At 39.1% G+C, this 27548-nt stretch overlaps 3 protein-coding genes across 7 annotated transcripts; 1 reads left to right on the top strand and 2 right to left on the bottom strand.

Moving 5' to 3' along the window:
• Positions 1-611: 611 nt before the first annotated feature.
• LOC116251629 (uncharacterized) lies at positions 612-7219 on the bottom strand. 3 transcript variants are annotated; one of them, XM_031626000.1, is made up of 7 exons: positions 7068-7219; positions 6402-6482; positions 6170-6294; positions 5840-5936; positions 5590-5699; positions 3896-3970; positions 612-928 (listed from the first exon to the last, which is right to left on the bottom strand). In XM_031626000.1, exons 1-7 carry the CDS (start codon positions 7111-7113, stop codon positions 878-880), a joined length of 585 nt encoding a protein of 194 aa, XP_031481860.1. In that variant the 5' UTR covers positions 7114-7219; the 3' UTR covers positions 612-877. The 3 variants fall into 3 exon arrangements, with proteins under 3 accessions (XP_031481860.1, XP_031481862.1, XP_031481863.1); XM_031626002.2 differs by lacking the exon at positions 7068-7219 and adding an exon at positions 6634-6965; XM_031626003.2 differs by lacking the exon at positions 7068-7219 and adding an exon at positions 6754-6965.
• A 7091-nt stretch (positions 7220-14310) lies between these two features.
• Positions 14311-21227, bottom strand: LOC116250920 (cysteine--tRNA ligase CPS1 homolog, chloroplastic/mitochondrial-like). 3 transcript variants are annotated; one of them, XM_031624911.2, is made up of 10 exons: positions 21114-21227; positions 19459-19884; positions 19296-19359; positions 16975-17136; positions 15945-16115; positions 15542-15823; positions 15299-15424; positions 15010-15213; positions 14825-14926; positions 14311-14730 (listed from the first exon to the last, which is right to left on the bottom strand). In XM_031624911.2, the coding sequence occupies exons 2-10, from the start codon at positions 19845-19847 to the stop codon at positions 14494-14496; spliced, it is 1737 nt and encodes a 578-aa protein (XP_031480771.1). In that variant the 5' UTR covers positions 19848-19884; positions 21114-21227; the 3' UTR covers positions 14311-14493. The 3 variants fall into 3 exon arrangements, with proteins under 3 accessions (XP_031480771.1, XP_031480772.1, XP_031480773.1); XM_031624912.2 differs by having other exon boundaries at positions 19459-19922; positions 21114-21197; XM_031624913.2 differs by lacking the exon at positions 21114-21227 and having other exon boundaries at positions 16975-17170; positions 19459-19534.
• A 1913-nt stretch (positions 21228-23140) lies between these two features.
• LOC116249701 (arogenate dehydrogenase 2, chloroplastic-like) lies at positions 23141-24721 on the top strand. The gene has a single exon (XM_031622913.2). The coding sequence runs from the start codon at positions 23351-23353 to the stop codon at positions 24461-24463; it is 1113 nt and encodes a 370-aa protein (XP_031478773.1). The 5' UTR covers positions 23141-23350; the 3' UTR covers positions 24464-24721.
• Positions 24722-27548: the final 2827 nt, after the last annotated feature.

Here is a 27548-nt window from a genome sequence, read left to right as displayed (position 1 = left end):
TCTGGTTCATAGTTAATTCAAGGAAGCTCGGATTGCTGCAATGAGCATTGGGGACAACTGTCCGTTCACAACAAGTTCTTTGATCCAGTCATCATAGGCCCTCCTACTTTAGCTACCGTTGGACGCGATTGATCCTTAAGCTTTTATGGGTGCCTGCGCCTCGTTAGTACCTCAAAGGCACTAAACCTCGTTTCTCCTCAGCAACCTAAAGTGTCAACGGTTCAGTGTAACCATAAAGAGAGAACAAAATAAAAAGGCAAACCCTGTGCACCACCAACCAGATGAAGGGCTCTCATGGCTGGGAAACATAGTAAGGTGAAACTGATTGCACCTTGGTGTCTAATTGAACTCAAAAGCCTTCGTCAAGGCCTCAAGTCCTGCACACAGTCCTCAGCAACCTTTGAAGCTTGTTACACAAAGGAGTCAAGCTTCTTAAGAAAAATCCTGCGCTAGAAAAATAAGAACACATGTACTTGGTGGATCACTCTAAGCTAAGGGAGATCAAAGATTCTGCAGCCGGAGTGCATACCTTGACATTATTTCGGCCTAACACTAGCAGCTTATAGAAAAGGAAGCCTTAACATAAATAACAAGGGTTTGTTCACGGGATATTTGTGAGGAAGCACTCGAAGATTGCACATTATAATAATTTTTTTCTGTTCAAGGTAAAATGAAAGAAACCAACAGAACGCAGACAAACAACTTTTGAATTTACATGCAAGGAATTCCCTCCCTTCCATACCATGATGGAGACATCCAAAAAAGCAAAAGCATGAAAGATTTGCTACCTGAAAACACTTAATCTTCAAGAAAATGATCGAGCAACCCAAGAAATATGTGTAATCCGAAGTACCAACAGCCATGCTCCTGTTTACACCTAGTCCACAGGGACCTCAACCTCCATCTTTAGGCCAGATTTGCTAAGAATCTGAAAGAACCCAACACAGCCATCATCAATGACCATTACTGAAAACCAACAAGTTGGAGATTAGCATTTACGTCCAGACAATAGCCACTTGAAGATGTAGAAGAATCTAGAAACGGAATTTGTTATGAGCTTTAGAAAACCAATAGAATGTACGCACTAGAGATTCTTAGCATTTCAGCCGCATTTCAATTCCAATCCCACATAAAAACTTCATTAGAGTTGACTACATATTAGCCCATCAATACTAGAGAGACAGTAAGAACAGTGATGTATCAACTTAAAGCATAAGCGTGCAACATCTAGGACTTGAGAGCCAAGAATTCACACAAGAACTCCAGTGCCTGTGAATGCAAGTGCAAGTGCATGCTTGTGCATGTGTCTCATGGAGAAAAAAAAAAAGCCACTACATGGAGATAAGGGGGCACAACGGGTCAAGATCGACCTGTTTATTAAACAGGCCAAGTTTGAATAAAACATTAAACTCATCTTTTTTTAACAAGTTCAATACAGGCAAAGTTGGCATTTAGGTTCGAGTAAGGTCGTTTAATATGCATACATATATGGTCATTCACACTGTTATCACAAAAACAACAGTTGGGAGTTGGGACTTATATACTTATATGGACTTGGCTAAGCAAGGCCAAACTTGAGCCATGTGCTCTCAGCTCAAGCTTGATCGAAGTTAGCTCGAGCTTTCTTAGACTGAGCCAAGTTGAGTTCAAGCCCAGGCCTTCAACTTGAGTTAAGCACGAGCATGCTCCAAATCGGCTTTTGAGCACCCCCACATGGAGTAGCATCTAGCACAGATTATATTAAATAAATGTGAGCTCTAAATCAGTCACCACAAGAAGAACACTTGGAAGTCAAGAAGTAGATTTACCATTTGTTGGAGTTAGAATGTCATATAGTATACTGAGGAATTGACTTGAGCAGTTCACAACCTAGGTAATCATGGCTTGACCACACAAATCGACTGATTCCCTTGGGCACTAGACCAATGCATAACACATGCTTGCACATGTTTAACGCTGATGATGCACCAAATGCACCCGTATCCACTTAGTAGAGACCATGTGTGTGGACATGTTTTAATCATGTAGTTTATCAAGAACTACAAAGATCAACTATTCACACTGTATCAAAACTCAAAAGTTCATAACGCAAAAATCATACTTTGATATTGAAAGGGAAAAAAAGGACCGAACTGCATTCTCTATGTTGAATGCATCTAGGTGGTATTAAGCAGATGCCATTTATACACACATACATATGTCTTCTCCCTCCTCAAGATCCACCAATCCTAGAGTAGAGAGGATGTTATCATGGTTATGAAAATGAAAAGTTCAAGAAAAAAGAAAGAGAAAAAGTAGGTGAGAGTGTGAGAAAAGAACAGTAAAAAAATCAGTCTAAGTTTTCGGACTGGTTGAACCCACTCCCATCAGGACTGATATTGGCCATGGACATCATTATATGCCAGCTGTTGAGTGTTGCGGGATTTTTTTCCTTTTAAATTCATTGGTAAAACTGATGCAATACGTGCATTAGCAACAGTTTTTGTCAGGCCACGGTTTTTCAAGGCTTTTTCAGCGTGGTTTTTCAAATTTTTGGTCATGGATTTAAAAAAAAAAATCATCTGGCAACACTCAGCAGCTGGCTGATTTCAATTTTCATATATATATATATATATGGTCTTGTGACCCATACCAGGAAGTATGGAATTTCTACCTTTATTTACATTCATCTTTTCGAAAATTTAACCACTGGATGGATTGTATAAACCCAAAACCCTCAGAACCAACATATCATGCATATTCTATTCTAATTTATAAGATGGCAGGTCTATAAATTTATGAGATATGATCTAAACGAAGAAAAAGTTTTATATAATATCAACATATAGGTTTTTGGTCCTGTAGATTGTATTTGTATCTGAAACTATAAGTGCATCTGGCATTTGCTTATTTAACAAAGAACATGTCCACTTCATTCCTTATTTTAATTCTGGAACATATAGATGTCACCTGCATACTTGTGCAGGTTTTTCTAGAGCTTAAATATTAAACATGCATTCTTACAATATCACTGACGCATAACATTTTCATCGAATCACACTCTCTGTCCACCCTCCCTTCAAATATTTCATTTCATTTCATGGTAGTGCTTAAGAATAGCTCACTACCAGAGTTCATGGTATAATATGCTTTCTCCATGTACAAGCTATTGCACCTGGTTCAGACTGTTTCTAGAAGCCACAAGCACCACTAGCATGTTAAGTTTCTTAGATTTCTAACAGTCCACCCTCTCTCTTTACTCCTTCAAGTGGTTAGAGATACAAGAATGGGCACTATCTTTTACCAAGTTTGGACATCATGAATCTTGACTTCAGATTGCAGAAGGACAGTTTGCTCAGGATATAAATGTGGATAAAAGACTACCAAGCCTGGAGTCTGGACTTAGAAGTTAGAACTGCCATGTCAAGACCAAAATATTTAATATTAGGAGTTATGTAGTAGGCCCTTTAAGAATTAAGAACAACTCCAACATGATCTGGTTCTTAGACAGTACATCAGCAGGTGAAACAACCATTTCAAATCTCTTAGTTTTTAATTGTGGTTTCCATCTACCGTTATACCAACAAGATTCAGCATACATGCATTTGACCAGCATAGCACAATTGGATGCACATGTTTTCCAAAAATACAGTATAAAAAGAATTGATGATTTTTTTATATCAAAGCATACAAATTTTACTTATTTCGAGTGTTTATTCATTAGCTTCATGGTCATACCTTTTCCTTGTTAAGTTGTCATCCCCATACACCCCCAGCCCAGAAAGCAGCCACTTGGTGAAAGGCCAAAAATTCATGGGATATTACGAGTAACCATATATGTGGACCACAAACAGTAGTAGTTCACAACTTCACATGAAATAGAAATTCAACAACCAATCTGTGTGCCATGAGATACCTTTATAAAATCATCCAATCCTAGAGAAGTTTCCTTTGAGTAGCCAGCTTCCTCCAGCACACGAGTAAGGACATGCTAAACAATCATGACAAGGTGAGGAGAAAAAGTCATGAATTACAGTTGGATATTTAAGCTAGAAATTGAAAAATAAAACAAAATTCAAGTTGAAAAAAAGAGATGTGAAACAGACCAGAAATGTGGCCTAGAAAAAGCACCAGTTAGTCCATTGCCTCAGATAAGGCCAGCTCTTTAGTAATACATAGGCATATAATATTTGGCTCAAACAAAGAGCTAAAATGGGATGCTTAGTGCCACATTTCTTTACCATAGTTCTCTTGCGCCACATATTATTAATAATGATATCAAAGTTTGAAGATGTTTTCAATTTTAGATTTCCATTTTAGTGATTGAAATTGAATGAAGAAAGCACATAATTTTCACTTCTCACAAGCATTTTGAATTTTACAATCACATTGTACACTATGCCACATGGACACGGCAAAATGGGCCACCTACCGGTGTCGACACTCCGACACCTGGATACCGACACTTGGACATGGCAGGATACGTTTTGGACCGGGTCTGGGTCAGACCCGATCCAAACCACTTTACTAGCTCGAGATTCTTTGTTTTGTTTGAGACTTTCTTTCTTATGACTTATGAGATTGGTGATGAACAATGTTTTGTTTGAGAATCTGAGACTTTCTTTCTTATGACTTATGAGATTGTAAGAGTGAATTATTAATTTAATGTTTTTTTTATTTTATTATCCTTTTTAATTTTTTAGAATATAAAATTCGTCGTGTCCGCGTATCCTAAAATTTTGAAAATTGCAGTGTCCGCCTACCCGTACCCGTACCCTTATCGTACGCGTACCCGTGTGACATAGATTGTACATCTTGTAATCTTATTTCAAAATGCAATTCATTAGGTCCCAAAACGGAGAATTAAATTCCAGTACTATGATAACTAATAATGCATTCCAAAATTTAGTGTTTCAATTGAAAAGAACAAACATGCAGCAGGCTCGAACTGGGTTGTGTCCAGTTAAGGTTGTTGTACACGACTTCTCCTTTCTCAATGAGAAGAGCTAACACTACAGCTACTAGCAATCAGGCCCCATAGCATCCAATGAAGTGGAATCAGTCCCTTCCAAACCATTGCTCATCTGTTTTGCTTAAATTCCAGAAGAACCTGATATCATAGATAGAATTTCCTTTTTTATTTTTGAAAGTAAAGAAGTAAATTTTTTTTATGTTGAATAGCATGCTAAAGTGGTACTGGTCGCAACCATGTGGTAGTAGATCTCTTCATGAAGTTAGCAACATAATCTAAGCAAAACGATAGTAGAAGGCAATGTGATGATCAATCTGGCAGTTGAAGGTAGTAGTCCATTCAGTTGGCTCTCAAGGCTTTGGTCCCTTGAAACAACTTGAATAAGTGGTTGTCCGTTCTAATTTGATGTATAAAAGTGATGTGAAGGGAATTTCAACCATGAATAGCAACCTGATGCCAACGTTTTCACATAAGGCGATCATTGGGTTCCTCTTTATTAAATTTAGTTCTCAAGTCCGTACGCTCACTACATCAAACAAGGATATGAGCATAAGCCTATGAGTTTTCATTTGCTTTCGCTGATTTGCTCGTAAAGTTCAAAGAAACTGCAATTGATTGCAATAACAGATTCAGCTTACCTCTCTTTGCCGCTCCAAGATGAATGTTCCAGTCAAATCCTTCAACACCTCCAATATGTCATTAAATGTCACCTTTCCGTTACAGTCCGAATCATAAACTTTGAAGATAACTGCGAAACACAGCCAAACGTACCACAGATCACATGAAGAACTGCGACAGGAAAGCTTGCAGTATAACGGATAAAAACGGCAGCCACAAACATGAATAACATTAAAAATATAACTTTTGTTTAGGAAGAAACACTCCTACACTCGATCTTCTGTTGGAGACTCGCACGAGAACTAAAGGACGACAAGAATGCAACGAAATCTTTGAAGTTCAACCCATCAATCATCCGCAGCAACCTCTGCATTTTAGACAACAGAGATCACTGACCAATGACCATACAATAATATGTATTAAATCTCTAATTTTGTAAAAGAAGATGTTCAGATTCAATTCTACAATATCTATATAAAAACAGATGTTTTCCACTCTTTCTGATAACGACATAAATCACAACCAGAGAAAAAAAAACACCAGTAAGAGCAAAAAAGCGAATATAATCACAACTTACAAGAATTGCACAAGAAAGCGAACCTGCGAAAGCGGATTAAGAGCAAACTCCGGAACGGAGAGAAATTCATCTGCTGAGATGAAACCCTTTGCATTTCTATCAAGTTGGCAAAATCTCTGATAAAGCGAAACAATTTCTTGCTGCGAAACTGTATCAGACGCCGAAAAGAAATAATACATTTCGACACACATATCAACGGTTTCACAATTCAATGAAAGAACGAACAGACAAAACATAGAAGCAGGACGAACATACAGAGATTGCGGCAGTACTCCTGAACTTCTTCGATGTCATACTGAGTAAGCATCGAGGATGTGCTCCCCATCCCTCCAAGATCTGCACAATCCCGAGAAAAGCAACTCAAAATCATTTTGGATGTAAGACAGAAACCCACTAGTGATTTGACTCCCAAAGTGCGGGAGTTGGGAAATTTGACAACGGAGGGGGGAGGGGAGAGAGAGAGAGAGAGAGAGAGAAATTATCCAACCAGAACCAGGACAGAATTGAGCAGCGGTCAATGAAGATAGTGGAACAAACTACAAAGAACCGATCGTGATAGACAGAAAAGGGGAAGAAAGAGAAGGGCGTCAAGGAGAAGGAACCCCACTTCTTCGACTTCCCAGTTCCCACCCACAGCCCGTCGCCGCTTTTGGGCGGTCGACGTCACTCTGGCCTCAGGCCCTCTACGATTTCGTGGCTCTTTTGTTTTTTCCCACAGAGGCCAGTTTTAGATGGGGAACCTTTTCTCCGCTATAAGAGGCAAGGATTTTCCCGGGAACAAGGTGACGATGACAAATTATTACGGAAATAGAGCAGCAAAGTAGCTGAAACCTAGTCGTGCTTGCGCCTGTGGTATTTTTTTTTATATAAGCGAAAGATCAACACTTTGCTAATAAAAACAAACGAGGATCGTTACGAAACTTGTTCTTGGGCAGCCAGGCCATTCTTGGCTAAAAGTTGGACGCATGGAAGTTTTCCTTCTTGTGACGAAAGTGGAGAGAAATTCGTAGGTTAAAAGCCCCGTTCTTCTTTCTTCTGTTCATTGGATTCAAGGCTGCTTCTATATGATCTTACCATTATTCCTTTCAACTCATCAGCAACTTATGCCACTGTTTGCAGTTTGAAGAAGCAACACTCAAAGGAATTGAATTGATGATTAGAATCTCACCTGCTCACCAACTCAACCAACTACGCTACTACACATTATTTCACCAATGACAACAAAATAATTCGCTTTTATATGTGGGTTTCGTTAGACGGTAAGTGAAACAATTGGATCTCAATATCTCCTGTGGTTAGTGTCTATAGTCCCATCAAGTTCCCCTCAAATGGAATGAGAGTTGAGCGCATATGAATTATGAAAATGTTGCAAGCAGCAATGCGCTTATCCAAATCCCGTATGAGGTTAGGCAAATTATCCCACGAGCTTTGTCCCGTGAATTGGCCGAAACTTAGTTCGTCCTCTGTGAAGACCTTTACAAAAAGGAACGTTGCGTTCTTTGGAGTGAAATGAGTCCATTATTAAAAACACATTTATAGAACATTGGGTTTTCCGTCTTTATAGGTGATCAATGTATATGTGATGATGAAATACCCGACCTCTAAAAGAGTTTTCCGTCGCCGGTGCAATGACTGAAATGGATCTGATGTAGAGACGACACGTTATGTCATTCAATTTGTATCGATCCATTTATGGTTTATATGGATATGGATTCACACTAAGATGGAACCAGGTTCGGTCTTCAATATTATCTTTACTTTTCACGTGCAAGTCTTATATCTATTAGTTCCCCCAGATCGAGTGTTCTCGTGAGAAAAAAGTCAATCTGGATTTATGTTCGTTAAACTTTACTCTTAATCTAGACCGGATCCGTGCCCCATTATGATTTACTGTAACAGACGTCAGCTTTATATTCAAACTGTTACGGATCCAATCTAAACTTATTTCACTATCTGTGTGCATGCACGATCATAGGCTGCACCGGAAAATCTTAAAGGAAGAAGTTTGTACCAGTTCATGTCACTTCCTGAAAATCCTTCAGAGTTCAATTTTTTAGTGATATTTAGATTGGCAACTTGATCTTCGACAATAAAATAGTACACAAAAACTTGAATTTGATTAATCAACCAGATTAAGAAATTCATGCATCTCGTGCCCGTTCACCAACTCAGCAGCATGAAGAGGGGGAGTAGGTAAGGATGGACAGAAATGTGAACAAAAGATCGTCAATAGCCTGCCATAATTTCCTTTTAATCCTAACCAGATAGGCGAGATATTTGCCCAAACCTGTAGAGAACCACACCAACCAATCACCCTGTTTAGACGCAGATTTCTTCGAACACACAAAAGAATCGATATGCAACTGTGAGAGCCCGTACTGCGCTACGAGATTCGAACGGGTCAAAAATAATGGATTTGAAGGCTTCATATCATTGCCCAATACACCAAGGCAAGCCTGCCTAAAAATGGCATGCTGGGTCTTAGGTTTTCAAACCATGTGAAAATTTGCCCATTTTTTCTAATATTTTCTTGAGGGAAAAACACCAAGGCAAAAACCCACAACGCCGTCACCTTTGTCTCCACGGTCTTGGTTTACATCGGGGCCTAAATATAGAAAAGGTACTGTTACTTAGTGTCGCGCCCTATCGCATATAGCCTAAAGATACAACATCCACAGGGATTGAAATCAACCTCCACCCAACCGGCCATATTATTGCCCTTGAGGCAAGTCTGTCGATTAATACACGTGCATGACAGAAATATGGTTGGAAATGATGAGAATATCTGATCAAAGACAAAATCACTTCAAAGGATTTCTCTCATGTAGGAAAAGAATCGTAAAAAAAAAAAATCGTCAACTTTGGTTTCAATCCTGTTGGCAACACGTAAAAGATGGAGTCGGCAAAAAGCCAACCTTATACTGAAAGATAACTGAAAGTCTTTTCACTACATGTTGGACCACAAAAGATTGGCTTAGGTTATATTAAGTTGGCCAACAGAAGTAAAACAATCTGGTCTTTCAATAACATAACCTAGGCTACACTTCCTGCCCCTGAAATATGGAAATCATTTTTATCATCTTTATTTGGAACTGAAACATTGGACAGCGGTACACGACCTTCCATTGCCCTTGACCTGCTACAGCTCAACTTGCCAAAGCTCAGATACACACCTTTGCTGAAGTGGTTTGGCTGAGGGCCAGGATTACCAAAAGCCATGAAAGTAAAGTTAAATGTTAAATCTGTTGTGAAGGATACCTGTGAATGTTGGACTTATCCTAGCTTCTAGGAGTGCATGACGAAATGCCTCTTCTATTCTTGTGGATGTGATACCTTTGCATTTAAGTGGTGGTGAACTGCAGCACCTAAATTGAAGAGTGCACTGTCGTTATTGTTGATATCGATGCAGCCTACCACCCAGTTTGGTTGGAGGGAAAGGAAAGGATGGATTTGGAGGGAAAGAAATGAAAGGGAAGAGAAAGAAAACGAAAATGAATAAAATGGAAAGCAAAGGAAAGAGGTGATTATAAAAACTTGTTTGGATAAAAAGGAAAGAAAATGAAAGACTAAAATCATGTTTGTTTGAACTACATAAAAGAATAAAGGAAAGAAAAGTATAGAATTTATAATACTTTACAATAATACCCCTAACAGTCAAAATGTTTAAAAAAATTAAAAGGTTTCAGAAAAGACAATCGAAAAAACAAAACCAAAATAATACATCCTAATAGCACACTCGCAACGAATCAAAATAATCTGTTGCTTAGGTTGCTTCCCTCTCTACCATCATTTGCTTGCTCTTTGTTGATTGAGGGATTGAGGACATATTGTAAAGAGAAGTTGGGACCGTGCCACTGAGGCTGTTCAAGGAGATTTGCAAGTGCTGCAGTTTCCCGCCCGCACCGCCTTCACAAGCACCGGTCTCCGTTGCCATTTACAAAACAAAAAAAAAAAACAAAGAAGAAGAAGAAGAAGAGGAAACGGAAGAAGCTGCAGATAAAGAAGGGTGACCCCAAACCAGGAGGACGGGGAGGAGGCCTCAAACAAGAAGAAGAAGAGAGAGATGCAACGGGCGATGGAAAAAAAACGCACATTGTTTCAGGAAACCGGGTGTCGCAGCAGGATGAGAGGCAGGGTGTGCCCTGTTTCTCGCGAGGGGAGGAGGCTTCAAACAGTTCTGCTCTTCCTTGCTTGTTGAAGAAAAAGACGTGGGTGAAAGAAAAAGGTATTGTGGGCAAAAAAAGACTATTGCTCTTCCCTTCCTTTCATTTTCTTTCCTTCCCAATCCCTCAAATTTTTGAGGGATTGAATTTACACTACACTCTCCTTTCCTTTCCTTCCCCTCGCAGCCAAACAAACATTCTCCCTTTCCCACCTTTTCCCTTTTTTCTAATTAGTCAACCAAACAATCAACTAAACAAAGGAGAGATTGCTCAATCCCTCCCTTTCCGTTCCTTTTCCTCCAACCAAACAGGGCGTAAGGGAATTAGGAGAGTCGCACCGATGCAGGGCAGTGGGTTGTAATCCTCTTGCTCACCCAAAATGTTGGACTTATCCTCAATAATTTGAAAAGCAATATGACCCAAATGGATACAACAGAGAAGTATGATTTAGCCATAAAAGGGTTAGACTGGTAGATGAAGTTTTCTTTCGAATAGAAACAAAATGTAATTATTGATAATACTTATTTTCCTATTTGGAGATATGCATCAACCAAGAACCCACTTAACCAAATGGATCACCTACATTCAGGAATAATGAACTGAAACATACCATATGCACATGTGCCAGCTTAAGGGATTTGCAATTTAAAAACAAGGTAGTAAAACCTGTTGCTAAATGCCGTGATGTGAAAATGGGTGGAGAACTCAAAACGTTGTCTCGAAGATTCACCTCATAAAAGCTTTGAAGCTCAAAGTAGTTGATAAGTAACTTGTCTTTAAGGTTACCATTTCAGCAAGGATGATCACTTATCAGGAGACAAGAAATGATAGGCCATTTGCATTACTAGCAAAAAAAAGACCCAAAGTAATATAAAATATCACCTTTTGTTTACATTTGTTCCTATGTGCCTATTTTGATGGGGTTGTGCCACTGTACCCTTTTTTTTTTTTAATGTTGAGTTCTTATGTAGTGTTATGTCTTTTGATCTACTGTTGTGCTTCCAAGTTGATGAGTGCCCTAGGACTGCTTCCGCCAAGTTGAAGCCTTAGGGAACCCTTTTTATAATTTTCTTTTGTTGAATATAAGTCAACCACTCTCTTTTCCTTGATCTCTTGTTTTATCTATTATCTTTGCTTTTCTTTAACACCTTCACAACCCTCGCAAGATAAGCAATGAAGAAACATGCAGCAATAAAAAGGAACGACATGCCACACTCGCCTCTAAAAGTAAGTCCATGACAGTTGGTATCAGAGCCAATATTTCTGAGGACATTAGTCAAACTCTGAAGTGTTGCTTCTCCATTAAGAAGCGGGGGAGTAAGCCCAAGCACTGGATCAAAAAGAATCTCGCAAATTGTTAGCCGATATGAAGGCGGCTTAAACTTGCAAAGTCCCTCGAGGAGATAGGAAGCGCAACGCCTAAAAGGAAGAAGCATCCGAGCACAAGGAACCTCCAGTAGACCAAGTTGTTGAGGATCGAACTACAACTCACTCTCATGGAGGAACGAGTTAGATCTGCACGCTTCAGGAAGCAAATTTAACGGCAAACTATGAGCTGCCATTACTAAGAAGAAAGAGGAAACAGATGCCCCCCCCCCCCCCCCCCCCCCCCAAAAGAATTGACGGATCCACCATACTAACGGATGCTCTTCCTACTAAGATAACCAATTTGACGAAACCGGCTGGCGAGGATGGCTACAAGCATCAAAAGCCTAAGCAATGGCATTTGAGCTAGCAATACTAGTGGAGCTGTTGGTTTGGTGTCCTGCGAATTAAGCCACTAGTGCTGTCGAAGTGCAAAGCAGCATAAGATGCCTAGGAATCAGAAGATTGGAGCTTCACTATGGAAGGGCAATTGATTATTGTCAGAATATTTGACCATAAAGAATGAGTGCACTCCCCACGATATTCCCTAGTGACGATGTATGTTCATGGTGGAGGCACCCATACCAAAATATTGTAAAAGTCTTGGCCTTCATAGACTGTTGAAGTACCCCAAAGAAGGAAATGCACAGATACCTCCTCAAACGGAACTTCGAACAATTAGGTTGAACTCAATTAAGGCATGGAAGGGGGTCTCATCGGGGCTCTTCCTCTTCCCTACTTTGTCCACCACCAAGCAATTTTCCACAGAAAGAAGAAGACAAACCAATTCCCCTTTTCCAACCTATAATCCCAACAATTCGAAATAACAAAATAGCAAGAGAGAGAGAGAGAGAGCCCAGACTTCCATCCGCAACTAAGAATTACTAGGACAGAGCGGGATAGAGAACACAAAACACAAGACGTCTTTATGTCATTTGTATTTCTTGTCTTCACGATATATAAGAACTAACAATCAAGGTTCCACAATGATTTTTTCTACGAACATACACGTAAATCCAAATCAACATAAGTTCTTATTATAGGTTAAATGCCACAACATGATTACGATACCTTCAGGAAGAAGACTGGGTAGGAACATCAGAAGTGTTGAGCAACGGCGCCTGCAGATCCCTGGATGCACCGGTACTGGTTTTCTTTTGGGGCTCTCGATGGCTAAGCTTCCAGGAGAGGACGACGAGTCCGATGGCCCCAACCGTGACGGTGGCAAAGAAGATCCAGGCCATCCACATCCTATCCGTCGGCAGCATCGACCACAGTCGAAGACCGTAATCATACATCAACAAAACAGCGACGACGAGGCTAACCCTTCTCAGGGCCTCTGTCTCGGCTGATTTCTCAGGCAAAAACGAGATTACGGACACCGAACCGGCTAGCATGACGTATAGAAGAAACAAGGTGAGCAGGATAAGCGTAGCCCACGGCTCCATCGACGGATCATCCATCTTCTTTTTCTTCCTCTAACAGGAGACGACCTCTGGCCGCAAGGTTGGACGGAAAAATCCGAAAAGGGGCGATGAGAGAGGCCCTTATAGTAGCCAGGTTTTGGAAGGTCTTTTTGCCTCTTTCCGAGAAGTTTCCAAGAAGCTTCGAGTGGGTCGGACGCGTGGAATTCTTCACCTGCACTCTTTAGAAAATGTCTTTGAAATGAATACCTTTTTGTTCATTGTATTGTAAATTGGAGTCCGTTTTTTGCCTATAACCTTAGGGGAAGACCATTTTTCGTGTTCTTTTTAAATTAAAAATTTCTTTTCCATGAAAACTGTTAAATAAGTGTGAAAAAATTTTATTAGAGCGGAAGTTGCTTCCAACGTAAGCTGCTTTTCAGAGAAGGCAAGGAACATATATCTAATAAAGAAACAACAGGAAAAATCCAGTGTTCAGACACATTCCCTTTCATTCCTGCATACTTCTCGTTCATCTTGACTAACTCAAGCTAGCGTTTTATTTGGCCAACTCAAACCATTGTCAAGATGAGAAAACAAAGAAAGTTTCTGGCAGCCCCGAGGAATAGTGTATTGACCGGTAAGGTAGTCCACATCTAAAGATTTAGGTTACAATTTTTGTGGTCGCTATCATGCTCCAACACACTCCTTTAGAATCTAAATCATAAAGGCCTTAAACTATGCTTTGTAAACCTCAAGAGTCAAGAGCGAGAGGCAGAGGGAGAAAGCCGAAGCCTCTTTTCAAAGCAGTGGAGAAAAACAAAAAAAAAAAAAAACCACTCAGCCTGAAAGGGAAATGGAAGTTTTTGGCAGACCACCCTGCAGATCAAGTGAGTACTTAGAAATGTGAAATGTCACTAAGAACATTCAATTTTTTGTAACTCTACCATTATCGGTAGGCCATCAAGAGCATATCCATGATCAATGCCTAGGGCGAGATGCATTAAAACAGTGCGCTGCCCACCTAATCTCAGAATTCTCCTGTTCGATCAACAAGACCGCTAGCTAGATGATTAGCCAGCACCATCATAACTGAAAAGCCTGAAGTTAGATTGCCATGGAGCAAATCCCTCAACTAAAAATACTTGCACATGAAAGATGCCAACCTCACCAGAAGTTGAAGAACTTAAGTTAAAGAACCTTGAGGTTTCAATGCCCAAAGAGAATAGAAACTGATAAAAGGCTTTCAAACCACAGTTTTTCTATTAAAAATGACGACATTACACATGCTAGATTAATAAATTCAAGCCCCAAAAGAACTCAATTTTTATTTAATCAATTAGTAAATGGCATGGCATGGATGACCATGTTTATGGCTGAGGAAATGGGAAGCACGCATTCCCCTCTTTTACAAGGTCATGTTGAAGAAATCAATAGTTCTTGCATTTCAAGAGGAACGCTAGGTCTCCATGTGGTTCCATCAGGATTATCCATAAGTGCAATCCCTTTCACTGCCAACTCCTCCCTGATCTTATCGGATTTCTCATAGTCCTTGTTCTTCCTAGCTGAATTTCGGTCCTCAATTTTTATCAAAACTTCCTCTTCAGTAATCCCAGCTCGCAACAATGCTTTGCTTTTCAGCTGTCCTACAACCTGATTCAATAAAAAACGGTAATGCTTCAAGTAGCCACTGAAAATTACAAAATAAGTGACCTAGTTCTCCATAGTTTGGTTTGCTAGTTCAAACCTCAGAACAATTAGATGGCATCAACCCCAGGATGCTCAAGACACTACTGACTTCCTTCTCTAGAGCTTGCAGAGTTTCAATGCGCAGCGCCTGCTTCTTCCCCTGAAAAGCAATATTGGAAAGAACACAGTTGAGTGATGAGATAAATTAACAGGACCAACATCTGACAGCACAAAGACATGTACCTTGCGTGTGTGGAGAAGATCATTCATGGTCTTCAGTGGTTCAGTTAAAGCAGCCAAGACAACATTAGTATGTAGGTCATCTGACATAGAAGTTCGGAAAGCAGCATGAAACCTTCTAATGCAGTCTTGTGTCTCAACTGCCACAGTGTCCTTTAATTGAGACCCATGAGACTGGAGCAGCAGCTTTTCACAATCATGTAGACTCTGAAATGATTTCACAAGGCAAACAATTACTGAGATTCAGCAACCTCTGCATACATATAAAATTGTTGACATGATAACAACATACCTGATAGATGTAAAAAGCACGATCAGATGCACTCTCAAGTAGCACAGTCGAGTAGTTCATTGGAGAGCGATAATGTGTACCCAGCAGGAAAAGCCTCAAAGCCAGTGGATGGTAAAGATCTATCACCTATAACACAAAAATATCACAGAGGAGGTACAAAAGGGAGGACCACACAGAAGTTATTCTTAGAGAAAGGACCTGTGGATTTTGAAACAAGATGTTGCGACCAAGGTCCTACTGTACCTGACGGATAGTGAAGAAGTTTCCTAGTGATTTAGACATTTTCTCTGAGTTTACATTGACAAAGCCATTATGCATCCAATAGCCAACTTGACTCTTAGAGCAGGCAGCACAACTTTGTGCAATCTCATTCTCATGGTGTGGAAATACAAGGTCCATTCCTCCTCCATGGATATCAAAAGAGTGACCAAGATAAGTGGCACTCATAGCACTGCACTCAATATGCCATCCAGGTCTCCCAGGTCCCCAGGGACTTTCCCAAGATGGTTCACCAGGCTTTGTTGACTGCAATCAGATAGAAAATACTTCCTTTTGGTGACAAATCAAAGTGTAAAAGAAATGTTTACAGCTTTACACTAATCACTGAAAGAAAGAACTGAACATCATCTTCTCATTAAAAACTTACTTTCCATAATGCAAAATCAGCTGGATTTTGCTTTCTCGAATCCACGGCAACCCGCTCACCTGCTCTATTATCTTCTAGCTTTCGACCAGACAGGCGACCATAATCAGGAAATTTGTCGACGGAGAAGTACACATCACCATCAATTACATAAGCACAACCATTATCCAAAATCTGCACAGAGAAATCTCATAAGAAATTCCATTTTGATGCACACAAAATTTAAAACTGATAACATCTTGAAACGTACGGGTCCAAATTTGTCAATTACCTTTGAAAACCGAACATCAACATACTATCATTCAACAAGGAAGAAAAGACCCAAAATTTCAGAAAAGAGGCCAATCTGGGGAGAGGAGAAAGCGACTAAAATCATAAATACCTGTTCATGAATTTGTGTTAAGTGTTGAAAATTGAACAAGTCAATACATAAACAATACCCAAAAGGGAAAAACAAAATCTCCTTGACATTCTACATTCATCATCTACTTCATTTAGAGAAGAACATGGACAGTCTTTAGGAATGTGACAGAATAACATAGGAACATTAACCAACAAGCCAGAAGGCACACACATATTCATGCACAATCACGTACACTGGTTCAAAGAAAGAGAGACAGAGACGGACAGAACATGCCTCAAGGAGCTATGATTATGTGAGGAAAATTAATGCAGTATACATGCAAGAAACGATAGAACCCAATGATGCATGGAGCCATTGTAGTTATGCAATTTGAAATTGGGATACGAGCCAACTAGTAACTGTGCAACCTAGCCCATGCTGCAAGAATATAATGTAGTTCACATGGAAAATCAATAATTATAAAGGCAAACTAAAAGATTGAGAAGTTTTTACATCAGGAAATGAGAGACAAACATTAGTTTATTATCAAAGCATATTGGATCATGAAGCATGTTAGCAACCATGGTTTCCAAGTAACACTATTGGTCTGCATGAAAAGTGAATACAAGCACAAAGCAATAGCATCTAATGAGCTACAAATGTTGATAAACCGAATGTCACTGGGGATACCTGTTTTATCATATCGATTATCTGATTAATGTGCTCAGACACACGTGGCTCCACAGAAGGAGGAAGGCAATGAAGAGAAGCCATATCAATAAGAAATTCGTTGCAATATCGGTTGCTTAAAGACAGTGGATCTTCTGCCAATTCATTTGATCTGGCAATTATCTACAGAATTCCAAAAGTCCAGAACTCAGGTTGCCTGCCATGAAAAACATAAGTAACAAAGGCAGCATGTATAAGTGCCAACACACTATAGCATGAAGATCAGCTCATTTAAGCTTATGGAGAAACATATACACATATAAATATGGCACATGCTGATAGACATATTATCTGTAATGTATTACCTGTGTTTGTATTCACTTGCAGGCATGCATGCAAAGGCACAACGCATAGCAGTGATTCAGAATCAATGCACAACAACTGATGAATTAATCAGAAGATTTCACAGTAAAGCTAAATTTCTCAACCAAGAAGTGACAAATTCACATTACTGAAGTAACTCTAAATCCAGTTATTGAAGTCAACAAGAAGAAACAGAAAGGACTTATGATGTGTACAATTTCCACATGAAAATGAAGTCCACACTCAATGTTTTGCCAGTCAAATGAAAACAGTAACATAGTGTTCGGGTGACACATGGCAGAAAACTTGGTTTTGTAAAAATGATTCTTTTAATGAGCTTTGGAAACCATTTTAAAATGTTTGGGTGGGCAGGCAAAAACTGGTTTTCAGATGAATAACCTAAGGAGGGTCAGTTTTTTCACTCCCTTATGAAAACAGTGTTTTTAGAATACCCATTTTTCAGAAACGATGTTTTCAAGCCATCCAAAGTCCAAACAACCCAAAAAAGGCATTTTGGAGGCCCACCAAAATGCCTTTTTGGGTATGTATCCAAACACGCCCTACAAGTTAACAATGAATCTAAATGGTAAACCTTAACTTCTCCTATACATTCAACTTCAAGCTTATTTTCTAGGTAGTAGGTACACATCAGAGGATGTCTCATCCTTTTCATGGGACACAATATATGTAAAGCATAGTGAAACTCACATGGTAAAACCGTAAAAGTGAGTCTGACCATATTGATCACCTTTTCGCGAATAACATATAGTTTCTGCAACTTACTACTTTCATTCTTCAGTTTCCATCTTTAAACTAATGTAACAGAATACATATCCTTACATGTTTGAAACTGTGAAAGAAAATAAGAGCGGTCATATTCATATTTCTTGGCAGTCCAATACTCATCTTGGCATCAACTAGGCGTTTCTAAAACTTGTAGGGTGTTGAACTCCAACAGCTATCTTCTTAATGAAGAAAATGGCAGATGAATTATTAATTTACACAAAAGTGTCCCATGAATTTGCAGAAAACCTATTATTCACCTAAGGTTATTGTTGTTATTTCACAAAAGGCAGAATTTTCACATAATTTGAGATCTAAGGCAAGGAGATGCTTGACTTGTGAACAAAGAAAAATACCACCAGAAATAATAAGTCCATCTTGGAAAAATATATGCAGTTAGCTTCTTTGAGTGCCACCACAGCTAACAATTTAGTCAAAAGATATCAGTTCAACACATCCTCGACGCGTTTTAACTTTTAACCACTTATCAGTTAAATGAGAAATGAAGTTTTTCCGACTGCTTTCTTGTTCATTGGGTTTGCTTTAGATACTCTACTTTCCATTAGACTCTCCTTAGATAATTAGAGAAGGACTCCCTACAGAATTATTAATTTGATGGCACAAACCATATTAGGTGGACCAAATTGGCTAAGGTTTAGTGATGCACGGAACTACAGCTTATTTTAGTGCTAGGTAAAATTTAAGGACTTTGAAACTTAAGCACACACTTGAGCCTATAATATCAACACCTGAATATATCAAGATTAGGGAAGCCTAGCATTGCATGATGGTGTAGATTTTGGTGAGAACAACGCTTAGAGGTAGAAAATTTAAGTATCACCTGATATTTTCTCTGATTGGAAACAAGATTGCTAATATAGTTCACAAAACTCGATTTATCAACCAGAATTTGACACAGACCTTGCAATTTTTTCCCCCAGCTGTACCTAGTTACCTCCAAACCCTTCCACATTTGTTGTATCATCATACCACAACACTTATTATAAGGAAATTGGTCAATAACTAGTTGAAAAGAAGAAACTGGGAAGAACTCAAAAGATCTGTTAGCACACAACTCATCATGCCAAAATTACTAACTAATATTTGTAGAAAAGTAAGAATTACACATTCACATACTATCCTACAATTTAACAGTTAGCACTTCCCTCTACACAAATCAATACCAATTCACTGACCTTGTCATCAACATCCGTGAAGTTGCGCACATAACAAACATCGTATCCCAAATGCCTCAAATACCTGCCCAACAAAAAAAAAAAAGGCAAACTCAATGCACAAACTATCCACCAACCAATGGCAATTAACAGAATGAGGAACAGAAACAACAACTCACAATACCTGTAGAGGACATCAAAAGTGACATAGACGCGAGCATGGCCAATGTGGCTGAGATCATAGGTGGTGACTCCACACACATACATTCCCACTTTACCAGGAACCATGGGCCTGAACTCCTCTTTCTGTTTGCTCATGGTGTTGAATATTTGAAATTTTGGGGTAGGGGTAAAGCCATTGTTGTCATCTTGAACACTAGATGAGGCGGATACAGAGAAAGAAGAACAGAAGCGTGCTTGAGAGATGGAACAAAAGCTTCTGCAAAAATCCTTCGTGGGTCTTCTTCTGCTGAGGGATTTGATGCTTGTCAAGCCTGACTTGGTGGTGAAATGAAGAGGATATGACAAGAAATAGGGGGGAACGATGCGCCACCATCTTACCAGTGTCCCCATATTTCTCTCTTTTACTTCTTTCTCACTAGAAGCCCATCTGAAGCCAAGGAAGTATCTTAGGAGACGTTCACGTGCCTGGACGAGTCCAGTGTAAATTTTTCTTGGATAACTTATCCACAATGAGTCAATCCAGGAAATGTTAGCTTTAGGGTAAACTTGGTTTTCAATTTAATGGCAGAGACAATGGATAGCTTGGTGGACTAGCTTTGTCACCAGAGCTAGTTTGCCACTTAGCAATACCTCCCCAGAAAAGGTATTTTTGCAATATATAAACATTACATCTTCAAGTCTTAGCACATATGTATTTTAAAGCATAATGCAACTTGTGCTCTAATTCAGGCTTATTACAAATTACTTGGCCAAAGACAAGTCATATTTCAATGCGATCACAGTACATCCAAGGAAAAAACTTTGCTTTTATCCACCCATATATTGGCCTACACACCTAAAGAAAGACATCTCACCAGCATCACCCCATAGTGCATACTTAACTTGCCCATTTATTTTAAAAATAAGACAAACTGAAAAGTATTAATCTGAGAAGATGATTCAATCAAATTGCCAATCACAGAAAGGTGTATGAAAGGCAGCTTCAACAGGAGAATTTATAGTTTTTTATGCATCCTATGGATAAGGGAGCTTAGGGCATCTTCAACTGCACCGCAACGTTCAAGGATGAAGTAGAATAAAGCAAAACAAAACAATGTCAATTCGAATATCTGCCCGAACGAGAAGCATAAAGAACGCCTCACTTAAAACACTTTAATACTATGTAGAGGCAAAATATGAAAAAAAAAAAAATCGTGGATTATTCATCTCCCACAAATCAAAGCATTTAGATGGGAAAGACATCAAACCAGTTAATGACGAACAACATGGCAGCTTAGAATTGGGCATTGCCAACATAGCATCAATAAATCAAACACCTTTTAATGTCCTCCTCAAACAGTAAAAGGAAAACAGCGCAGCTATTGTTGAGCAAGAGCAAACGCATTTCTTCCTCGGGAAGCGCATGGAGCCACTTCTCTCCACAAGACTAAATAATAAGTTTCCTCCAATTAAGGGTATATAGAAAACAAAATTAACCAAAAAAAAAAGATTCTTTGAAGAAAAAAAAACATGTATCGATCTCGTCAATAAGCGGAGTTAGCATAAACTTGTACCGCCTGCGGAGCCTGTTTCTATCAAGACATCACAGGCGTCGGTCCACTGTACAGATCTTTCTTAATGAGAAAATGGGCAGCAGAGAGGGAGCGCGAAACTCACAGGGCGATAAACGAAAGGATACCGGCGAGAAGGACGGCCACCAATCACCACTGAACGGTCCCTCTGTTGATGCTGCCGAGACTCGCCTTCTACCGCTTCAGTGCAGCAACTTATCCAGTCAGATTACCCTATGACTTTACATAAACAGCCCAACTTTTCAACTATTTATGTTGAGCACCTGCGATTTCTACAATTTTCAAACAGCTACATGTGTTGTGATCAAGTTTCGCAAATTGTCCTCTTGAACTTTATTTCTCAGAAAAATTAGAGAAAAGTCTGTCTTAAAGGATGCAGCGACCGTTATGCTAGATAATTTAATTCGTAATCAGGAGTAATTAGTAAATATCAGTTCACTTTGGGTAAGGGGTAAAAACCATGTCTCTTAAATTTGCGTTAAAAAGTGTTTTAAACAAAAATGTGAACCTCATAATGTATTTAAAAACATTAATTTTGTATAAATTATGTTTTAGTTCAAGTTATTTTTGTAAAAAAAAAAACTTTTGACTCTCAAAATTGTTGATGTTATTAAAGCAGATCATTTTTTTTATTATTAGAAAAACATTATTAAAGTAAAAAAATGACTAACTTAATATATGTTTCTCACCAAATCACTCTACAACATATACTTTAATAATTGTATTTAATGGGTCTAATTTATTCTCCTTACCAAGGAGTATGGGTTTTTTTTTTTTTTTTTTTGCTTTGCAAAAAAACATCCATAATTTTCTTTCAAAAAATTTGAAGAAACAAATGAAAAAGAAGTCACTGCTTGGGTAATTCTGTATGAATTGGCAAACATTATTTAAAGAACATTAAAAAGAAACATGAAATTTTTAAAAACTTATATCAAGAAATAGTGAAAACTTGGCACATCAGAATCTTGAATCAACTGCCCAAACCAATAAGTTTGCCGTCGATCTTGATTGGAATCAACCAATAAAAAGGGTGGGCTTCGGCTTCCGATGCCAAATATGTAGGCCTAACTTAGGGCATTATATTGTTTGATAAAAACAATATCATGCTCTTGGACTAGATGTTATGTTTTTGTTATGGTGAACATTACACGCTTCTATCTAGCATTTGATTATTAAATCTAAAAACAACATTTATAATAATAATATGTTTTAGAACAAAAATATTGATATGTATCAGCCCGCACGGCATTTTCTCGATCTTTTTAATTAAAAAATAATGTAGACAATTTAATTTGACTTAGAAAATTGAAAAAAAATATATGTACACTGGCCTTGCATTGTTTATAGAATTGAGAGCACATATTTCTTGTGCATAGAAGTTATGACCAAGTGTATTAAAATAAAATAAGTAAAAAGATGCACACCAATTTAGACCCATGATCTCCACTAAACTTAAAACTTTTTAAAAAATAAAAATTATTTTTGGGTGAGCAAGAGGAGTATTTTGGCGAGGCAAATTACTTGTCAAACTAGTTTCATTGTTCTACACGCCAAAAAATTTCGTATGCTAGGTTTTCCTTTTTGCTAAATTATTTTTTTTATTAATTTTAAACACACTATTCAAAGGTTTTTATAGACATTAATTTAAATAAACTACTCACACAAAGTAATGCACTTTTTTACTTGGGAAGTGTTACTAGACGCTCCATATGATTTTCTACACATGGGTAGAAATTTGATGTCTAATCGCTTGGTTGAGAGACTTTGTCGCTTAACTCATAAAGGGACGTTTGATGACTTAAAATTTGGATTATATGGATTTGATGTAATATGCTTTTATTAAAGTGATGAAAGACTATACATAGTTTATCGAATTAAGAATTTTTTATAGCTATACTTGAAATCCTTATTTTATTTTTTGTATTGAGAAAAAGTCAGATTTAATGTACAAATTCAAGCCTCATGAACGCTAATAGAAACTATGCATGAAATATTTTCTTCATTAATTGAGAAAAAGTTACTTAAAATTGGAAATTAGGAAACCACAATGTCATAAAGTGAGAAAAAGTACCTCCACAAAGTTTAAACGCTTTAAATACTAGCGCCAAGACTCTCTCTCTCTCTATCCCCAAACCCTTTCTTTCCATTCTAGGGCACATCGCCCTTCTCTCTCTCGTCCATTTTGTCGCTCCTCTCCATCTCTTTTCGTACAATCTGTGTATCTCTTGTCCTTATTCTTCCTTCTCTTCATTGTATCTGTTTATTGATGCCGTCGATCGAAATCCTCGACCCTAGACTCTGTTCTTCTTCTCCCTGGGCACAATGTTGACGCTTCCTTCCTTAAAGCCGTCCTTCTTATCCTCGTCGGAGTCGCACCTCTGCCCTTCCATCGCGCAATCCGATGCGTTCTCCTCCGTACGCTATAAATGGCGGTCGGCGGGAATGCGGCAGAAAACGATCCTCGTGAAGGCACTCGACGCCGCTCAGGCCTACGATTACGAGGCGCGGATGACGATGGAGTTGGAGCGGAAGTCGAAGCTCAAGATTGCCGTCGTGGGCTTCGGCAATTTCGGCCAGTTCATCGCTAAAGCCCTAGTCCGACAGGGACACACCGTTTTGGCTTATTCTCGATCGGATTACTCATCCGTTGCCAGGGAAATGGGCGTCGCCTTCTTTTCGGACGCCCATGATCTCTGTGAGGAGCATCCGGAAGTCGTGCTCCTCTGCACGTCGATCATCTCGACGGAGGCTGTTCTCAGGTCGCTGCCGTTGCAGCGGCTGAAGCGGAGTACCCTCTTCGTCGATGTCCTTTCCGTGAAGGAGTTCCCCCGCAGACTGTTCCTTCAGATCCTGCCGCCTGAATTTGATATCCTCTGCACGCATCCGATGTTCGGGCCGGAGAGCGGGAAGAATGGTTGGGCCAATCTTCCCTTCGTTTACGAGAAAACGAGAATCGGCGACGAGGACGCTCGGGCTGATCGGTGCGATCGTTTTCTGGAAGTCTTCGCCAATGAAGGATGCAGAATGGTGGAGATGTCGTGTGCAGAGCATGACCGCCACGCTGCCGAAACACAGTTTATCACGCATACCGTGGGGAGGATGTTGGGGAGATTGCAGTTGCAATCGACTCCAATCAACACGAAAGGTTACGAGACGCTGCTCAATTTGGTGGAGAATACGTGCGGGGACAGTTTTGATCTGTATTACGGGTTGTTTATGTACAATGTGAACGCTACAGAGCAGATAGAAAGGTTGGAAGTGGCATTCGATTCACTGAAGAAGGAATTGTTCGGCCATTTGCATGATATACTCAGAAGACAGATTTTCGATGGTGACATGGGGAAGTTGGATGGTTTCCCGAAGAAGATGGTGCCGGCCCTTCCGGAAAACGGTTATGCAAAGGAATCGAAGAATGTGCAAGAGGTGAAGTCTTAGTTTCTTCTTGGTAATGCCGCCATGGATGCCTGTTGTTCTTTATCAACTGTGGATTCTCTTGCGCCAGGAAAAATTTCGCCGAGTTTACTCTAGGCACATCTTGTGGAGTTGTGGTTTATATTTAGGGTGGGTTAACACCAATGTCTTGTAAGGTTTAGTACTCATCGATACAACAAATATGAATAATATCTCCTTGTGTGGTCACTTTTGTAATACAAATTTAGATGCTAATTAGTGATTCTATCTTTTCTCGTTTCATTTCTTAAGAGTTTTATCACTTGGTTATGTTTTCAAAACCACATAATATTAACCAAAAACCTGTAATATCTTATTTGATGGCAATGCCGTTTTAGGCTATAATGACTTATTTGTGATATGAATGTCAAGCAATAGTTGTATCCTCCATTGGGCACCAGTTGAGGCTCTGCACCAGCTAGTGCCACAAAGTGCAGACCCATGCCTGGATGACAATTATATGCTTATTTTTGGGTGCCTATAAATATATTAAGTTTTTTTCATAAGATTTTGCGAGATTTTGAGTAGGCAAGCTGGCGTCTTATCCCCCTTTACTCTTCAAATCCAACCATATTATTACAAATTTTAGATTGTCAGCATGAACAACCATTGAGTTTGTATCTGCTGATGAATGTAAATGTATAACAAAATTACAAGACCAGGGTCCAAACTTGTGGATTGTCAGTCGCTAAAATGCTGTGCTCTTTCCCTCGTTGCCTTCATATTTCTTTGGCTCGAAGGAGTTGAATTCACGTTTTCTTTCCCAGTATGTGATTATAACGGCTTGTCAATGATTGCCTTGGGCCGGTTCTCTCGTGTGTAACGTGAATTTATAGCTGTCCAAGGATTTTGTAAGATCAGTACAAAAAAAATTTCAGATATATAAGTGTGCATATAATTTAGAGTTCCACTTGTAACAGTGGTGTTATCATTCTTTTGTTTTTTACGAGAAAAGCTTTCTATGACCACCAGGAGTTTCATGTTCAGTCACACCATGGGAAGACAATATTCTTGTGGTTGATTCTGTTTTCTATTCGAAAGGATTATAGAATGCTTCTGCTTGTTGTATTGATGGGCCTGAAAGTTGTCAGGCTTTTGGAGGATCTGGTTAGTCTCTGGGAAGGATGGTTGTTGGTTATGCAGGAACTCTTGGTCCTCCTGGATATTGGTCAGGTTACGTTTCTGCAGTGAAAATATCAAGAGGCCTGGAATTTTGGCAGATTCCTTTCCTGGACTTAACAATGTGGGAGCAGACAAAGAGGCCCTCACGGATCAATGTCAGAAGTCAATAGAAGGTTGAATATCATAATTTAATTGACCTTTCGAAGGTAATAAACTGATCGAATGGTTGGATTTTGTGGAATGATCAACTAACAGAATGTTGAGAGAAAACTATAAACTGGAGATGATAGAAATCAGGATACTTTTCTGCTTATTTTTGCAGACCGTCTTTCCAGCCTCTCCCTCAAATCTCTCCTGTTTAGTTCCTCGAGAAGATAATAGCGACACAGAAATTCTGGAGTTTCCGGATTGATACTTCACATGGTTAGCTACCATCTTCCAAATTGTCCAATCCTTTATATGTAATCTTTAACCATATAAGCAACTAAAGTAGCAGTAGACGGCTTCATCCTGAATTGGTCATGCAATTGCTCATTGTGTATATAGGCCTCCGCATCTCAGCTTCTCTGATGTTTTTCTTGACAGCCCCCATACAACAGAGACAGAGTTTTCTCTCAGAAAAATTGCAGTCTGGATGGTTAGAGTGGTGAGAAAACTTAGTGTGCGTCTGTGCACCTTGTCGGGCTTTGTTTTATGGATCTAAGCAGTTAATCATCCTTGTTTCTTAAGTTCAGATGCAAATGCAAAAAACTGGAGTTGATTCTTTCTTCATAAAAAACAAAAAAGGTTCTGTAAATGGAACTGAAAATTCAAACTTGATGCATAACAATTCCTTAAGAAGCTTCTGTTTTGTATTTATACACAAAGCCAAATTTATGAGAGCGTTTAATTGCACTTGATCTACTATTATGCAAGATTCTCAAAATTTATGATCCATAGATCTAAGATTAGGCCTTTTTCCCTTTGAGCTCAGGTTGGAACTCTTTTCATGCAAAAAGTAGCATAAAGAATTTTAAGTGTGAATTTTAGGTCAGATCTAAGATGCTTAACACCCATATATGTCTACAACCTGGAAGGCACATTTGAGGGGTTTTATTACTATTTTTGAACCTTGCAAGCATATAGCACCACCATACAACCGTTCAAACCAGGTCAAAAATCTTGGTTGGTGAAGAGCAGGTTTAAGTCTAAAAAATACGGACCATTTTTCAAAAGGGTCTAGAGCTTAAATTTAGAGCCAAGCTTGTATGACTCAATTAAGATCGATTAGTGTAGGGCGTGCTAGAATTAATCACACTACCACCGCCGTTTTGTATTGGATGCTTACAATATCATTTGAATCGTATTGGCAAGTTGCTTACCGAATTTGAATCTGGCTGTATATCGGATCTTGTTTTCCTTGATCTGAATGACAGATCCACTTGCCTTTAGGTAGGTTTTATACAGAAAGTTGCTTTTAAATTGCAAGAGGATCTGCCCAATATTCCAGATTCAAACTCAATGTACAATTTTCTTACTGAATCCGATGGATATCAATTATTAAGTACTTTCATAACATTGTTTTTTTAAAATTGTTACATAGTGGAAATCAATTCCACCATATAACTCAGGGTTCTGCACCCTCTTTGGGCTCATGCAATGCAAGGAATGATGCCAGTGGGAATCGAATCTTGGCTGCCCATTAGCAAACAAGACAGCCTCAATATGCAGACTCTATGTCCTGTGAGATCTTGATTTGTTTTCAGAGGGAAAATTATTGACGTGTTTGGAATTCAAGGGAGGTAACCAAATCATCGTTTACAACCGAACTGGATGAGGAAAGAGACTTTCAACAGCTCACGCCCGATCTAATCCTGCTTTAAAATTTGCCCAAGGAAATTGATCGGCTCTTCGTTTTCCTTGGAAAATTTCGGAAAAAAAAAAAATCTGAATGACAAAGAACAGGACC

This window comes from Nymphaea colorata, chromosome 3 (genome assembly GCF_008831285.2).
Source record: "Nymphaea colorata isolate Beijing-Zhang1983 chromosome 3, ASM883128v2, whole genome shotgun sequence".
NCBI classification, from domain to species: Eukaryota; Viridiplantae; Streptophyta; class Magnoliopsida; order Nymphaeales; family Nymphaeaceae; genus Nymphaea; species Nymphaea colorata.
This window is presented reverse-complemented; position numbering and strand designations above follow the sequence as displayed.

Bases quoted from the DNA above. Each gene is read 5' to 3' on its own strand.
- LOC116249701 (XM_031622913.2), top strand. From the start codon at position 23,351: ATGTTGACGCTTCCTTCCTTAAAGCCGTCCTTCTTATCCTCGTCGGAG.
- LOC116250920 (XM_031624911.2), bottom strand. From the start codon at position 19,847: ATGGGGACACTGGTAAGATGGTGGCGCATCGTTCCCCCCTATTTCTTG. The intron at 16,116-16,974 runs GTATCCCCAGTG...TTCTCTGTGCAG, and splicing joins TAATCGATATGATAAAACAG to ATTTTGGATAATGGTTGTGC. The intron at 14,927-15,009 runs GTACATGTCTTT...ATTGCTTTTCAG, and splicing joins ATCTTCTCCACACACGCAAG to GGGAAGAAGCAGGCGCTGCG.
- LOC116251629 (XM_031626000.1), bottom strand. From the start codon at position 7,113: ATGCGTCCAACTTTTAGCCAAGAATGGCCTGGCTGCCCAAGAACAA. The intron at 5,937-6,169 runs GTTCGCTTTCTT...TCTAAAATGCAG, and splicing joins CTCTTAATCCGCTTTCGCAG to AGGTTGCTGCGGATGATTGA. The intron at 929-3,895 runs GTATCTCATGGC...GGGTTCTTTCAG, and splicing joins GATTGGATGATTTTATAAAG to ATTCTTAGCAAATCTGGCCT.